This window comes from Orycteropus afer, unplaced genomic scaffold, assembly GCF_000298275.1.
Source record: "Orycteropus afer afer isolate SDZICR_OR568_19922 unplaced genomic scaffold, OryAfe1.0 scaffold00142, whole genome shotgun sequence".
Lineage (NCBI taxonomy): Eukaryota > Metazoa > Chordata > Mammalia > Tubulidentata > Orycteropodidae > Orycteropus > Orycteropus afer.
In genome coordinates, this window is record NW_006921729.1 from 1,833,159 (window position 1) to 1,849,564 (window position 16,406).

The 16,406-nt window shown below is 37.7% G+C and overlaps 1 protein-coding gene across 1 annotated transcript in view; it reads left to right on the forward strand.

Moving 5' to 3' along the window:
- The window catches only part of GOLGA4 (golgin A4), a 177,090-nt gene that overhangs the window by 58,749 nt on the left and 101,935 nt on the right, over window positions 1-16,406 (forward strand). The window contains exons 3-4 of the mRNA XM_042781636.1: window positions 9,100-9,198; window positions 14,523-14,588. Of these exons, the coding sequence (XP_042637570.1) occupies window positions 9,100-9,198; window positions 14,523-14,588 (165 nt within the window). The remainder of the gene's footprint in view (window positions 1-9,099; window positions 9,199-14,522; window positions 14,589-16,406) is intronic.

A 16,406-nucleotide genomic window follows, 5' to 3' on the forward strand; every position in this document is an offset into this window, starting at 1 on the left:
ATACATCATCTGAGGAGCTCTGGCCGCGTAGTGGCTAAGGCACTTGACTGCTAACCAGAAGGCTGAAGGTTCAAACCCACCAGCCACTACTCAGAAGGAAGGTTGGGCAATCTACTTCTGTAGTGATACTGCCTCGGAAACCCAAGGAGGGGTCGCTGTGAGTTGGGTCCAAGTCGATGGCAAATAACAACAATATATGTCATCTGATGTCCTGACTGCTACTTCCATTGGTGTCGATTGTAGAATCAAGCAGTGTGAAGTCTTGACAACTTGAATCTTTTCTCCATTTATCGTGATGCAGGTCCAATTGTGAGGATTTTTGTTTTCATTATATTGAGGTGTAATCCATACTGCAGGAGCTCTGGTAGCATAGTGCCTAAGGCACTTAACTGCTAACCAGAAGGCTGGCAGTTCAAACCCAATAGCCACTCCTGGGAAGGAAGGTTGGGCAATCTACTTCTGTACTGATACTACCTCGGAAACCCAAGGAGGGGTTGCTATGAGTCAGGTCTTACCCGAGGGCACATAACAACAACAACAATTCATACTGCAGACTGTAGTCTTGAATCTTCATTAGTAAGTGCTTCACGTCATCCTCACTTTCAGCAAGCAAAGTTGCGTTGTCAGCGTATCGCAGGTTGTTAATGATTCTTCTCTAATCCTAATGCCACTTTCTTCTTCATAGAGTTCTGCTTGTCAGATTATTTGTTCAGCATACATATTGAAGAAGTACGATGAAAAGATGCAACCCTGACAAACTCTCTTCTTGATTTTAACCATATAATGTCCCCTTGTTCTGTTTGAAAGACAGCCTCCTGGTCTATGTACAGGTTTCTCATGAGTACAATTAAGTGTTCTGGAATTCCCATTCTTCTCATTGTTGCCCATAATTTGTTATGGTCCACACAATTGAATGGTTTTGCATAGTCAATAAAACACATAAACACTTGTTTACACAAGTATACATCTTTCTGGTATTTTTTGCCTTGAGCCACGATCCATCTGACATCAGCAATGATAATCCCTTGTTCTACATCCTCTTTTGAATCTAGCTTGCATTTCTGGACGTTCTCTGTCAATATACTGCTGCTATAGTTTTTGAATTATCCTCAGTAGGATTTTACTTGCCTGGGATATTAAAGATATTGTTTGAGAATTTCCACATTCTGTGGGATCACCTTTCTTTGGAATGGGTACAAATATGGGTCTCTTCCAGCCAGTTGGCCAGGTAACTGTCTTCCAAATCTCTTGGCATAGCTGAGTGAGTGCTTCCAGCAGGGCATCTGTTCGTTGAAACATCTCAGTGGGTATTTCGTCAATTCCTGGAGCCTTGTTCTTGGCCAGTTCTTTCAGTGCAGCTTCAACTTCTTCCTTCAATACCATTGGTTTTTGATTATATGCCACCTCCCAAAACGGATAAAGATTGACCAGGTCTTTTTGGAACAGTGACTCTGTGTGTTTTTCCATCTTCTTTGGATTCCTGCATCATTCAATATTTTGCCCATAAGAATCTTTCAATATTGCAACTCAAGGGTTAAATTTTTTCCTTTCTTTTGGCTTGAAAAATGCCACGCATGTTCCTCCCTTTTGGTTTTCTAACTCCAGGTCTCTGTGTATTTCATTATAGTAATTGCCTTTTTCTGCTCAAGCTGCTCTTTGAAATCTGTTTTATCTAGTCATTTCTTTTATCTTGTCATTTCTTCCATTTGCTTTAGCTACTCTCCGTTCAGGGGCAAGTTTCAGAGTCTCTTCTGATACCCGTTTTGGTCTTTTCTTCCTTTCTCTTCTTTTTAATGACCTCTTATTGCTTTCTTTCTTTCTTTTTTTTTTTAAATGCATTTTATTGAAATATAATTTATGTACAGTGAAATACACAAAACTGAAGTGACATGGGTCATTGCATTTTTTTTCTTTTGCAGTGTTCCCTCTTCTCCCTCCCACCCCTGGCAACCAACAAAGAATGTTTCCCTCCATATATAAACCTTTCCTTGACCCTCCATAACAGCAGACTGATACTATATTTGTCCTTCTGTGATTGACTTATTTCACTCAGCAAAATGTCTTCCAAGTTCATCCATATTATGCAGTATTTTGCAGACTCTACATTATTCTTTACTGCTACATAACATTCAAGGAAGTATGTAAGACTTTTTATTTCTTCCTGGATGATGTTCTTGACGTCATCCTATAATTCTTCTCATTGTCGATCGTTAGTGTTCAGTGAATCAAATCTATTCTTTAGATGGTCTCTAAATTCAGGAGGGATATATTCAAGGTCATGTTTTGGTTCTTGTGGACTTGTTTTAATTGTCTTCAACTTCAAGTTGAACTTGCATATGAGCAGTTGATGGTCGTTCCACAATCAGCTCCTGGCCTTGTTTTGGCTGAGGATATTGAGCTTTTCTATTTTCTCTTGCCACATTATAGTTAATATAATTCCTGTGACCTCCATCTGGCGAAGTCCACGTGTATAGCTGCCATTTGTGTTGTTGAAAAAAGATATTTGCAATGAAAAAGTCATTGGTTTTGCAGAATTCTATCACGCTTTCTCCAGTGTTATTTCTGTCACTAAGGCCAAATTTTCCAGCTACTGGTGATTCTTCTTTGTTTCCAACTTTTGTATTCTAGTCACCAGTGATAATTAGCACATCCTGATTCCATATTTGTTCAATTTCAGACTGCAGAGTTGATAAAAATCTTCAATTTCCTCATCTTTGGCTTTGGTAGTGGTTGTGTAAATTTGAATAATAGTATTAACTGGTCTTCCTTATAGGTGAATGGATATTATCCTATCACTGGCAGCATTGTACTTCAGGATAGATCTTGAAACATCCTTTGTGATGATGAATGCCACACCATTCCTCTTCAAATTGTCGTTCCTGGCATAGTATATCATGTGGTTGTCTGATTCAAACTTGCCAAAACTGGTCCATTTCAACTCACTAATGCCTAGGATATCAATCTTTATGCGTTCCATTTCATTTTTGACAACTTTCAATTTTTCTAGATTTATACTTAATAACATTTCATGTCCAGATTGTTAATGGATGTTTGCAGCTGTTTCTCCTCACTTTGAGTTGTGCCATGTCAGCAAATGGAGGCTCTGAAAGCTTTACTTTATCCATATGATTAAGGTCACTTCTACTCTGAGGAGACAGCTCTTTCCCAGTTGTATTTTTAGTGCCTTCTGATGTGAGGGGCTTGTCTTCTTGCACTTTGTCAGACCGTGTTTCCAGGCTATTCATAAATTTGCCTAGAGATGTACTGACAGGGTTTCTCTGCTATTCATAAGGTTTTCTCTGGCCAATTCTTTGAGAAGTGAATGGCCTCTTCCTTCTTCCTAGTCTGTCTCAGTCTGTAAGCTGCCTTGAAAACCTGTGCATCATGTGCAGCCCTGCTGGCATTGAAACACTGGTGGCATACCCTCAAGCCTCACAGCAACATGCAAACCACCACAATACGACAGACAGAAAAGTTTGTCTCCCTTAGCTGTCTGAAACCTCTCCACCCTTCCCTTACCTGGATCCCATGGCTCTGTTGTCCCTGGCTTTTCCCCCACTTCTGCCTCTTGGGGTGGGGCCTCTCTCCCTCCCCTTACCTGGATCCTGTGACTCTTTAGTCCCTGGCTTTTCCCCCACTTCCTGCCTCTTGGGGCAGGTCCTGTCTCCCTCCCCTTACCTGAATTCTGCGGCTCTGTTGTCCCAGCTTTTTGCCCTCTTCCTGCCTCTTGGGGTAGAGCCTATTTCCCTCCCTTGTCTTGGTAGTTGTCTTTGTATTTTTAAGTCCATTTACACTGTTCTGCACAATAATGTCTGCAAAGGATTCTTGATACTCAGCTTTTGATAATTCATAAGCACATTTTAGAATTATATTCTATTTTTATAAGCTTAAAAGCATTGTATTTTAGGCATTACTAACATATATCTCCATAGTAATGGGTTTGAAAAATTTCTCTCTAAATTTGGAATTAATTTTTGGTTTGATTTCAAAGCTAGTATGTTTTTTCTTTGTTAGATTAGTTGTTAATCTACCTACTTCTGAGCCAGATGGTTTTGGGTTAGATTATAGAGGCCCCCCCCCCCACACACACACACTGTTAGGCTTTTATTTTAAAGTACAGTCCTTACAAATGACTTGGGTGAAAGTTTACAGAGCAAATTCATTTTCCATACAACAGTTCATACACATTTTGTTTCATGACATTGATTTCAGTCCCCATAGTGTAACAGCCCTCTTCCCGCTTCTTCCCTTTGGCTGCCTTTTCCCTGTGTTCTTCTTTCTCATGCATTTCTGCCCTCTTAGCTATCTCCCTGTGCAAATACTGCCCTTCTGATCTCCCATGGTTGATTGTTCTAAGGAGTGTACCTACCTGGTGTAAATGTTCACCTTATATACCTGTCTATTTTTTGGCTAGAAGCCATAAGAGTGAGTTCAGTTCCAGGCCCTCTGGGTTACTAGGGGCCATAATCTCGAGGGTTTCACTAGTCTGTATCAGACTAATAAGTATAGTCTTTGTTAGGCTTTTGAGTTTTTTCCTATATTTTCCTCCCAAGCTATCCAGGATCTCCTGATCCTTTTCCAAGCGGTTGACAGTGGTAGCTGGGCACCATCTAGTTCTTCTGATCTCAGGATCATGTAGGCTGAGGTTAGCACAGTCCACTAGTCCCTTAGACTAATTGTTTCCATACATTATTGGTTTTCTTCATTCTCCTTTGTTCTGGATGAGGAGAGACCAATTGTTGCACCTTATGTGGCTGCTGCAAGCTTTTAACACCCCAGTCATTACTCTCCAAAGTAGGATTTAGAACAATGTTTCTATGTAGAATATAATGCCAATTGAGTTTATTGTCCCCCACAACCATGGTCCCAAGCCCACAGGCCCAACAACTCACTCCCTCAGGATGGTTGTCTGTAGCTAAGGAGTTATCATAACTTTGGACCCCATTAACTCTCTTATACATATGGATATTCTTATCACACATACAAATACATATGTAGAAATAATTGTCTGTTGGACTTTCATATATGTGATCATGGGTATATTTCCTTTTGCATAGGCATATCTGATCATTGAGCCTGTCTGCCAGTGTAACCACCTATTTATTAATATGTGTTAAAGTGTATCTTTGTTGTCTTTACCTCTTTTGTGCTTATCTGACTCTTCACTTACCTTAGTGTTATTGTGCTGGTCATTCACTTTTTGTATATTGCCTTTTCCTTCACCCAAATGAATACTTGTCTCTTACCTATCTAGCAGGTTTTACTCCCCTTTCCTCCCATCCCTGATGACCAGCAAAGTTAGTTTCCTTCCATATATAAACCTTTCCTTGACTTTTTATAATAGTGGACTAATACTACATTTGTCCATCTGTGATGGACATACTTCATTCAGCATAATGTCCTCCAAGTTCATCCATATTACACGGTGTTTTGCAGATTCTACATTATTTCTTTAGTGTTGCGTAATAGTCCATTGTGTGTATGTACCATAGTTTGGTTATCCATTTCTCCATTGATGGACATTTAGGTTGTTTCCATCTCTTTGCTATTGTGAATAGCGTTGCGATGAACATAGGTGTGCATATATCTGTTTTTGTCCTGCCTCTCACTTCTTTAGGATATATACCTAGTGGTGGGATTGCTGGATCAAATGGTATTTCTATTTCCAACTTTTTAAGGAGTTGCCACACTGTTTTCTACAATGGTTGTATCATTTTACAGTCCTACCAGCAGTGTGTGAGTCCCAATCTCTCCACATCTTCACCAGCATTTGTTATTTTGTGTCTTAACTTTGCTGTTAGTGCTGGGGTGAGATGGTATTCATTTTTGGTTTGATTTGCATCTCTAATGGCTAATAATCATGAACAATTCTTCATGTGTTTGTTGGCTGCCTGTTGCTTGCTATTTACCATCTCTCAAAGCATCTTGTGATGAACCATGTTGCCTATGGTAGTAGTGAGGCATTGATTAAGTGAACTTCACTGTTCTGATTCAGTTATCTATTGCTAGGTAACCTGTTGTTGTTGTTGTTGTTATGTGCCATAACCTAGCAAGACTTAATTATAATTACTTTAAATGATAATGAGTTATTATTTCTCCTGATTGTGTGATTCGCTCATGCTACTAAGGTCATCTGAGGTTCTCAATGATCTTACTTACATGTGTAGCAGTTAGCAGGGACTGGTCGTTGGGATGCCTTGATTCTTTTTCACACGACCTCTCCAGCAGGATAACCATTCTTTTTTTTTTTTTTTAAATGTAGTGACAGCAGCATAAAACAAACCCCAAAGAGGAAGCACTTATCATATTTCTGCTTATATCACTTGCTCATGTTTTATTGGTGAAAGAAAGTCACATGATTCAGTTTGAAGTCAGTGTGGGAGGGCACTACACAAACATGCATATTGAAGGAGAGATATGTGATTCTTGGGGACCCATTACTGTTAAGATCTACGACATCATCTTTCATGTTTAGTGAATACTGTGGATCATGCTTGGTTTGCAGAACTGTCTTAAATATTTTAATAAAAGTCTGACTATCGCAGCTAAAGATTCAAACTGTATTTCAATGGAGTCTTACTGAAATCTTTTGAAAAATGGAACACATTGTTATTCTCACTTATTTGGTAGAACTTTTTATTTAAAGTACGGTAATTTGACCATATTTTGACAGTATTTCAGAAAAAATGAGTAATAATGATTGTGGAAAAAACTTAGTTGGATGTAGTCTAACATTGTGGACATGTTCATAGTTAGTGTCAGTTTAGCTTATGTTATTGTTAATTGTTGTCAGGTTATTTCTGAGTCATGACGACCCCATGAGTGCAGAATAGAACCATTCTATAGGAGTTTCAAGGCTGTGACCTTTCTGAAACAGTTCTCCAGGCCTGTCTGCTAAGGTGCCTCTGAGTGGGAAGAACGGCCAATCTTTCAGCTAGTAGTTGAGTGTTTAACCCAGGGACTCTTTGTTCAGTGTACAGGAGGTTGTTATGAAGTGCCTAGAGCTCTTTGTGGCCCATTAGGGGAAGCTGCTGCCCTTAGGGAGGCTTTATGACCAAAAACTGAGTCAAACTTCTTTTTGGCTTAGTGACTGGGTCTGTGATAAACTCTATACTGCTTTATGGCTCTGGTGGTGTAGTGCCTAAGGCATTTGATTGCTAACCAGAAGGCTGGTGGATCATACCCACCAGACACTCCTCAGAAGGAAGATTGGGCAATCTACTGCCATAGAGATACCACCTCGGAAACCCAAGGAGGAGTCTCTATTAGTTGAGTCAGCTTGATGGCAGTGAGTTTGATGTTTTGGTTTTTGCCTTATGGCAGGAAATCCAAACTGGGGCCAGGGAAACAGATTGGCTGGATAAGGAGGGATGAACACATAAAGAGAAAGATAATACCTTCCTAAGAATGAGCCTATAAATGAAAATTCGAAAAGAAATGCTGTGAAAGCAATCAGTAAAATCAAGAATTGGGATATAAATTTACTGTAGAATAATTTAAAATAACAATAGCCTAGAAAAGATTTTAAAAGAGCTCTTGAGTAAGGCAAATGAAGAAATAATTTATTTAAGAAGAGCATAAAATTGTAAAAACATAGCAGAATAACCAACCAGGCTCCAAAACCAAAAGTAGAGTAGGTAGCTATGAAACAGAACCAAGTCAAAATTCATGGAATGAAATAAAAATGTAAATCAGAATAAAACTCACACTGTTCCCAGCTCAAGCAAAACTTAGGGAATTTGAAAGAAATACAGACTCATCCTTTCAAAAATACAAAGACAAAAACTGAGGCAGAAAAAAAAAAAAAGAGACAGACATGGACATAGCAAATGTATGTCTGTGTGTGTATACATACACACACACACACATATATTTGTATATATATACACACACATACTTATAAATACGTATATATGCATATATATGTATGTATGTATAAGAGACATGGAGGATGAATTGAAAGCCTTCAACATGTATCTTACAGGCATTTCAGATAGTCTTTTTGAATGTTCACATATTACCTCAAGCAAGTTCAACTGATGGCTTCAGTAGGGGACCGGACAGAAGAAATAGTTTAAATTCTGCTTCAGATTCGACCAGATTCCTTTTCTAAAGGTTTTATTTTGAAATAATTACAGATTCACAGGAAGTTAAAAACATGTATAGGGAGGTCCCTATACCCTTAAACTAGTTTCACCCAATGGTGACATCTTGCGTAACTGTAGTACTCTACCAAAAGAAAGAAGTTGACATTGGTAAACTCTGACATGCCAGAGTTTATTCAGATCTCACCAGTGTTACCTGCATTTGTTTGTGTGTGCATGTTTTGTGTATAGTTCTATGCTGTTTTATTGCATGTATAGACTTATACATAAGTCATAACTACTACCATAAAAAAACATTTTTATTTATAATTTTGTACAAATGTAATTCATAACTGTTAGTATTTTGGTGTATAGTATCTGTAGTTTCTGAAAGAAAACTGAAGGACAGAAGGGTCTTCATTTCTGATCCTTCCTGCCAACTTATTATTTATGTACCAAAAGGGCTACTGTAGTAGAATTTATCCTTAAAACTTATTATAAATTTTAGTTTCAAAAGTTTCTTCTGTACATAATACACACACACACACACACAATGGTTTTTCAAAGTTTTATATGTGTTAGTTTCCCTATAAATCTCCATGCTATCTTTTTAAATATATAAAAATGAACGGCCCAGTATTTATGACTGTTATACTAAGGCTTTATGTTCTTATTTGCCATGTATTTGGTTTTTGGTATGGATTCTTATACCAAATTGTCAGAAAGACTGTATGCTGTGATGCCTGTTGCATATATCATTTCTATGTCAATAAACAAGTTATTTGTAAGTTGGGCTTTGAGATCTTTAGCTGATCAACTCATCTTCATTTCTGACCCTTCCCACCAACTTATTATTTTTATGGGTAGGGAGGTGGTGGTTGTGATTATGGTGGTAGTGTAAGCCCAAGAGGCTATCAAGTAGTGTTGTGCATGTTGTGTGGTGAGAACACTTTTCAACATGTCGTTATGATTTGTTTTATTTTTATACCCCTGCTTATTACACTGAATGAGACAGCTACTAGCCGGGATGATAGCAGAGCCTGCTTTTCTCTCTGAGTATACTATCTTTGCTTTGGATTCCTCCAAACAGCTTAAAACACAGCCTGACAGTGTGGTGAGTCCTTCCACCGCTTTCTGCATTCCCTTTGTGGGGAAGCAAAGTAATTTGGTAATTCTAGAAGCAAATTTCATGTTGCTTGCTATTTATCATCTCTCAAAGCATCTTCATGCCCTGTTGCTAACCCTGCTCTAAAAAAATCAGAGAATAAATTGCTAAATTCTGATGCCTGGTGTGCTTCCTTGTAGTTTTTTTTTTTTTTAACAGCAACAAAATAACGCTTTTCATTAATGTAGTAAAGACTACCTTCACTTGGTCTAAATTATAGCTTTCTTCATAGGGAATGTTTGCTCATTAATTAAAAAGGCAGCATTGCTAGGAATATCTGTTCTATTGGTGGGAGGTGTAGGTGGTTTTTTAGGTGCATATGTTTAGGGAAAAAAATTGTTACCTAAATGCAAAAGTAACAACATTGAATGGGTAAGTAGATTCTATTGTAACGATTACATCTTTTTGGAGAGTGTTTTCTGTATATTAAAAAACTGAAAGGAAATAATTACTTACCTCATTATTTCTTAATTGATTGAATTTATAAAAATGTGAATCTTGTTTTATATAGTTTCACCTTTGGCAGGTACATTTTTTTTTCCTATTTAAAGTATTTGGTAAGATTTTAATTTAGTACAATTTAGAAGTGTTTGATTATTCAGTAAGGACACTTTTTGGTGTTGGAGTGGACAACTGACTGAACTGGGATTGAGGTTTTTAAAACAATGAGTATTGGCTTGACTTCTTAGGTAGCTGAGGAAGAAATTAGAACATTTCTATACTTAATTCACATAGCCAGTAAAGGTTTGGTATGTATGCCTATGTTCAGTATCAGTCCAAAATTATAACCTAAGCTTCTTAGAAAAGAAAGCTGCTCAGAGTAAGAGTCAGATTTCCAGTGATATCTTAAGCTTAGGTCTCAGGGAAGGTGGCCTCTACTTGCCTTTGTCTATAAGTAACTCATCATTATTTTCTCAAAACTGGCTTGGGAGTAAGTCAGGAGTCTCAAGTGGAGAAGTTACCAGCTTAATTTAAAAATGAAATTATACTTCTTTACAGTAATAGAGACTTTTTTTTCTTTTTTTAAAGGAGAGGGTTCTTCCTAGGCCCTCCCCAAAAAAATACCAAACCAAACTCCCTGCATAGCAGCCCCTCCTTGGGTTTCCAAGGCCATATCTCTATGAAGTGGATTGCCCCATCTTTCTTCTGAGGAGTGGCTGGTGGGTTCCTTCTGGTTAGCAATCAGATGCCTTAGGTACTACATCACCAGAGGTCCTCTCTACTAAGTACAAAAGTGATTTGTACTGTAAAAAAAATGCTATTAATATAAAAGTGGAGGCTTAGAACTGTTTAAGAAGTACCTTAAGTAGATTAAACATCTTCTTGAATCTTACTTAAATTTTTTGTTCACATAAAAATTTATTTCTCCCCCAGGAGCAAAGGGAGACCATAGCATTACCTATACCACAATAAAGATTTACTGGGTTACCAGCTGATAACTCTTTTCCTTAATTCATTTTTTTAAAAAAATGCACATCTTTACCCCACATCCTAAGAATTGTTATACCCCTAGTGCTCAGCAGTCAGTAAGTGGTTGTTTAAAGATTGAATAAATATAACTGAAGACAAATTTATCAGGAAACTTGTGTGTACTTTTAAGTTAATTATACTTTAGAAGGGTTTTCCTGTGAGCTAAGCATTGCCTCAGAAGCTCTGGTGGCACAGTGCCTAAGGCATTTGACTGCTAACCAGAAGGCTGGCTGTTCAAACCCACCAGCCACTCCTGGGAAGAGAGGTTGGGCAATCTACTTCCGTAGTGATACCGCCTCAGAAACTCAAGGAGGGGTTGCTATGAGTCTAGTTTGACTTGATGGCAGTGAGTTGTTCCCCCCCCCCCCCCAAGTGTAGCTTGTGTGTGTTTCTCCTCTCTTTCCAGGAGAAAGTATTGGTAACTATTGAGTTTGACGTGTGTTGAGTTAGTTCTCTGGAAGAAAGCCTTAAAGTCTCCTGAAGGAAGTGACTGCCTACAGATTGTGTTTATTGAGTCCCTACTACCAGTTAGGCAGTGTTGGGTCTTGGGGACCAAAGATGAAAGTGCAGAGTTCCTACCTTCCCAAAATTCTTCCTTTTAATATGGAGACAAACACACCAATATACATTTATAATAAAAAGGAGTTCAGGCTTCACAGAAGAAAATACAGAGGGACAGAATGTGTTAGCCCTTCAGGCAAGCCCCATGAAGTTTCATAAATGAAGGGGCACTTGAAAGTAGAAAGATGAACAAGTTTGTCAGGCAGAAATGGAGAAGGCATTTCAGATAGTAACAGAATCTCTAATTTTACCTCTAGAGATTCCTCACTTAAATTTGCAGGATACTTTAGGCAAATACTATTATTTTAGTTATTTACTAATGCCTGCATTATTTAGGTGTATATTTTTATTTCCATATATTTAGATATGTGGAGTAACACAGAAATTGAAATACATACATGGGGAAGGAAGTTTTCTAATATGCTGCATTTGATATATGGTGTATTTTAAACAATTCTAGAGGACCTTTTTTGTGTAGGCCACATCATGTGTTAGGTCATATACTGAAAACAGAATCTTGACTCTCTGGCTACCTATCCCCCTAATCTTAAAAGAATTATGGAGCTCTTTGATTTTGCTTTCTAATAATTTAAGTGCTGGTTATTTTTAAATATACTCATTTGTCAAGAAACTTCTTGATACCTATTAACTGTGTTTTTTTATTTTGTAGTATGTAATATAGTGTATTTTCAGTGCTGGAAAGCATTGAGATGCTACCATATATGCCATGTATAGAATTTCTAATTCTTTGAAATGGCAGGGAACATGAAGTTAACAGTTAATTCCCATATTCCCCAGTCTTTCTTCCCTATGTAGCTTTAAAAAATATCTTGCATTGATGAAATTTGAGAACTTTTTAAACATTTTTTAGAAGGAAAAAGGGTACTTAATTTTTTTATTTTAATTAGTGAAAAATTCAAGCATACTACAAAAATGGAAAAGTAGTTGTTTGGTTACCTAGTGCTACTGTGACAGACATATCACAAATGGGTGACTTCGAACAAACAGGAATTCATTCTTTTACAGTTTTGGAGGCTAGAAATCTGAGTTCAAAGTGCCAAGCTTTAGGGCCTGGGTGAAAGCTCCTCCACTTTTTGCTTCAGCTCTGCCTCTTGTCCTGGCCCACAGAAGCTGGAGGCTTCTCGTAACTCAGCCAGCTTCTGGCTGCTGAGGCTGACAAAGCCAGGGTTGACAAATAAAATGGCACAGTCCCCAAATTATCAAGCAACATGGCAGGCCACTAATTCAAGTCCGTTAACAGTCCCAAGATTGGCAGACAACATAGCAAGCCATTGAGATATAAGACTTGGCCAAATGCAGAGTCAAGTGTGCTGAAAGCTCCAGAGACCTTTCTCAAAGCTGTTTCTTATATACTGGAAGCAGACCACATCCCTAAGGCAGTTACTCAGCTGCTCCAATAGATTCCTTCATGGACTTGATTACCAATTTCATCATGGGGATAACTACATCCAGCTGCCCAGCTAGTCAAAACCAGGCCAAGCCAATTTGACATACAACTTAACTACTGTACTGCAGTAGTAATAGTTGTGTAAGGATCCCCTTGACTCAGATATCCATTATGAAGTATCAACTATTAATAGCTCATGGCTACTGTTGTTTTAGGAGTCCTGGTAGCATAGTGCTCTGGTAGTCTAAGGCACTTGACTGCTAATCAGAAGGCTGGTGGGTCAAACCCACCAACCACTCCTCGGAAGGAAGGTTGGGCAATCTATTTCCTTAGTGATACCGCCTCGGAAACCCAAGGAGGGGTCACTGTGAGTTGGGTCTGACTCAGTGGCACATGACAACAACAACTATTGTTTTATCCATAAGCACCCTCCCCACTACTCCTCACCTCTTCATCCTACCATTGGATTATTTGAAACAAATATCAGAAATTGTATTTCATCTGTAAATATTTTGGTATATATCTCTAAAAAATAAAGATTAAAAATATGTGTCTGTAGTAAAATACAATTTATATAGTGAAATACACAAAACTAAAGTAACATGGATCAATGCATTTTTTATTTTTTATTTTTTGCAGTGTTCCCTCCCCTCCCCTCCTCTCCCCCTCCTGGTAACCAACAAAGAAAGTTTCCTTCTGTATATAAACCTTTCCTTGACTTTTTACAATAATGAACTAATACTATATTTGTCCTTCTGTGATTTACTTGTTTCACTCAGCATAATGTCCTGCAAGTTCATCCGTGTTATGCAGTGTTTTACAGATTCTTCGTTATTCTTTAGTGTTGCATAGTATTCCATTGTGTGTATGTACTATTCTGTAGTACGTTTATCACACCTAAAAATTAGCAGGTTCTTAGTATCAAATGCCTAATCAAAGTTTTTTTTTTTTTTTTAAAAAACAAACAAACAAACTGAATGCCTTCTCCATATTTAAGAATAACTAGTATAAGGTATTTGTTCTTTGTTCTGTTGTAGAGGTAGGGGAAAATGCACTGTTTTAACTGCCGAGTTTCTGAAACATAGTGACTAGTGAATGCTTTTGTTTGAAACATGTAAGCTGTTTTACCTGGGGCTACTTTTATAGCTCTGATTTTAGATAGTATACTCTGAGTACATTATAGAATTTTGAATCCCAAAGAATCTCATATATTACCATAGAACCAATAGGAAGTATGGTGTAATCAATAGAATGTTGCTCAGCATGGAGCAGTTGTCATACCAACAGAGCAAAACAAAAACCTTACGCTTTGGGAAGAAGATATTTTTAATTAAAAATTTTTCTGAAAATTTGCATAATAATTTCATTCAGACTCTGGCTTCAAATGAAAGACATTTAAGTTTCTTGTTGCCAATGTATTTTTCAGAGCTTAGCTCAAGTAATTTTGAGTGTTATAGGACAAAATTGACATTACTACTTTTTCTGCATAGTTTTGTTTTTAAAAGAGTTTGCTGATTGAATCCCTGATGTTAATTTTGTAATGGGGGAAAAAACTGGGGACTCATAATGGCAGGAGGTATGTGATTAGCTTGAATAAGTATTGCTACATACTAATCTCTGCTCTGTTTATGTATATATATTACAGCAAAATGAATTTTCTAAAATACTACCATACTAGTTTTGCCTTGCATGAAAACATTCTTATAAATGAACAGTTACTAATTTTGTGTAATAGATAAATGTATCTAATAGGTTTGGGTACTTTGTCTTTGTGCTTAACAGTTTTAAATTTTTAGTTTTATTTTTCTTTACAGTGTCTCTCTCTTTTTCTTAGAATGCACCTATCCAGGCCACGAAATCTCCCAACAGTCTTAATGGAAGTGAATCAAGTGCTACCCAGGTCTGTTACTAATGTTACTTTTAAAACAACAAGCCATTTCAGAGTATGGTCATTCTGTGTTAATTATCAGCATTAGACTTTATATTGAAATAATGAATTCTAAGCATTTGATACAATATGTATGGCAAATATAGGTCTGTTCATTGTTTCATGGAAAACATTTTAAATGAAAGTGGTTTATGTATATACATCAGTCAAGTAAGTTCTGTTACAGCTATTTTTTCCTAAATAATATTTTATTGTGATTTTGGTGAAAGTTTGCACAGCAGGCTAAGTTCCCATTTGACAATTTCCACATGCAGTGATCAGTGGTATTAGTTCCATTTTTTTCCCATTATGTCAACATTTTCTTAATTGTGTTCTGCTTGTTTCCCTTATCTTCTTATCGTTTGTTTTGGATTAAATGTTGACTTTTGGACTCATACAGAAGGTGAAGACCAATAGTTGTATCTTAGCTGGTGGCTCACAAGCTTTTAGGATTTCAGACACCACTTACTACTTTACTAGGATACAGCACATGAACTTTGTAAACTGTATTAAGCCAGTTGACTGAGTTGTCCCATGAGACTATGGTTGCAAACTTTCAAACCTAGCAAACCAATCTTAGAAGGTATTTGGTTATGTCTAAGGAGTATCTGTAGTTGTGCCTTCAGTGAATGAATGTATGTACCTGCACATACATACTGTATTTTCATGTACATATAGATCTATCTGTTCTAACATGTATACACGTGTTCTTACCCATATACGTACATACCTATACCCATCCATTTGTGATCCTAGACTCATTTTTTGGTATTTGTTGGAGTTTTTGCCCTCTTGTATTTGCCAAATTATTTTTTGCAGGCATCGTTTTCTCATGAGCTTGTCTCAGCAATATCATTTACTTTAGTCAAGTTATGCTCACTGTACCCACATTTGGTGCCACTTTTCTCGTCACCTAAAATAACAAGTATCTGGTTGTGTTAGACTGGGTTCTGTAGAGAAACAAAAACCAGCAAAGCTTATATATATAAAGAGAGAGAGAAATTTATCTTAGGAAAATGGCTCACAAATGTATAGAAGCCGTCAAGTCCAAAGTCCCTGGATCAGATGTCAAGCTGGAGGCTTTTCCTAGCTCCTGCAACTGCAGGGGCCGAGAAGCTCAAGGCTGGCAGGCAGTACACCGGCTGTTGACTCCAACGAATGACGAACCCAAGATCTCCAGGCCGAACGGTGGACTGCTCACTCACGGACAGTTGTAGGCAGCACAACAGAGTCCTGATCCACAGAAGAATGTCTCTCTTCCCAGGATGTCCCTGGATATCCTGGAAGCAGGCCACGCCCCTAGGGAAACTCCCCTTGAACAGATTGGCCACTCAGAACACAGTCATCCGATCCCATCATGGGAACAACCACACACAACTGGGATCCAGCCAAGTTGACACACAGCTCCAACTATCACACTGGTGTAGAATGTGCTTTTCCCTTAATGTCCTCCTCCTCCTGATAGCCATCAATGAACATTGGTCTCTTTATATGTGTCTATTCTTGTCTTCTTATAAAAGAGGGGTCATACAGAATTTGTCTATATGTGCTTGACTTATTTTACTTAGCATTGTGTCCTCCAGGTCCATCCATGTTATAGTATGCTTTGCAGACTGATTATTTTTCTTTATGATTGAGTAATAATAGTCCATTGTATGTTTATACCACATTTTGCTTATCCTTTCATCTGCTGATGGGCAGACATTTCAGTTGTTTCCTTTTTTTTTTTTTGCTATTGTGAATAAAGCTGCGGTGAACATTGTTGTTGTTGTTGTTAAGTGCCGTTGAGTC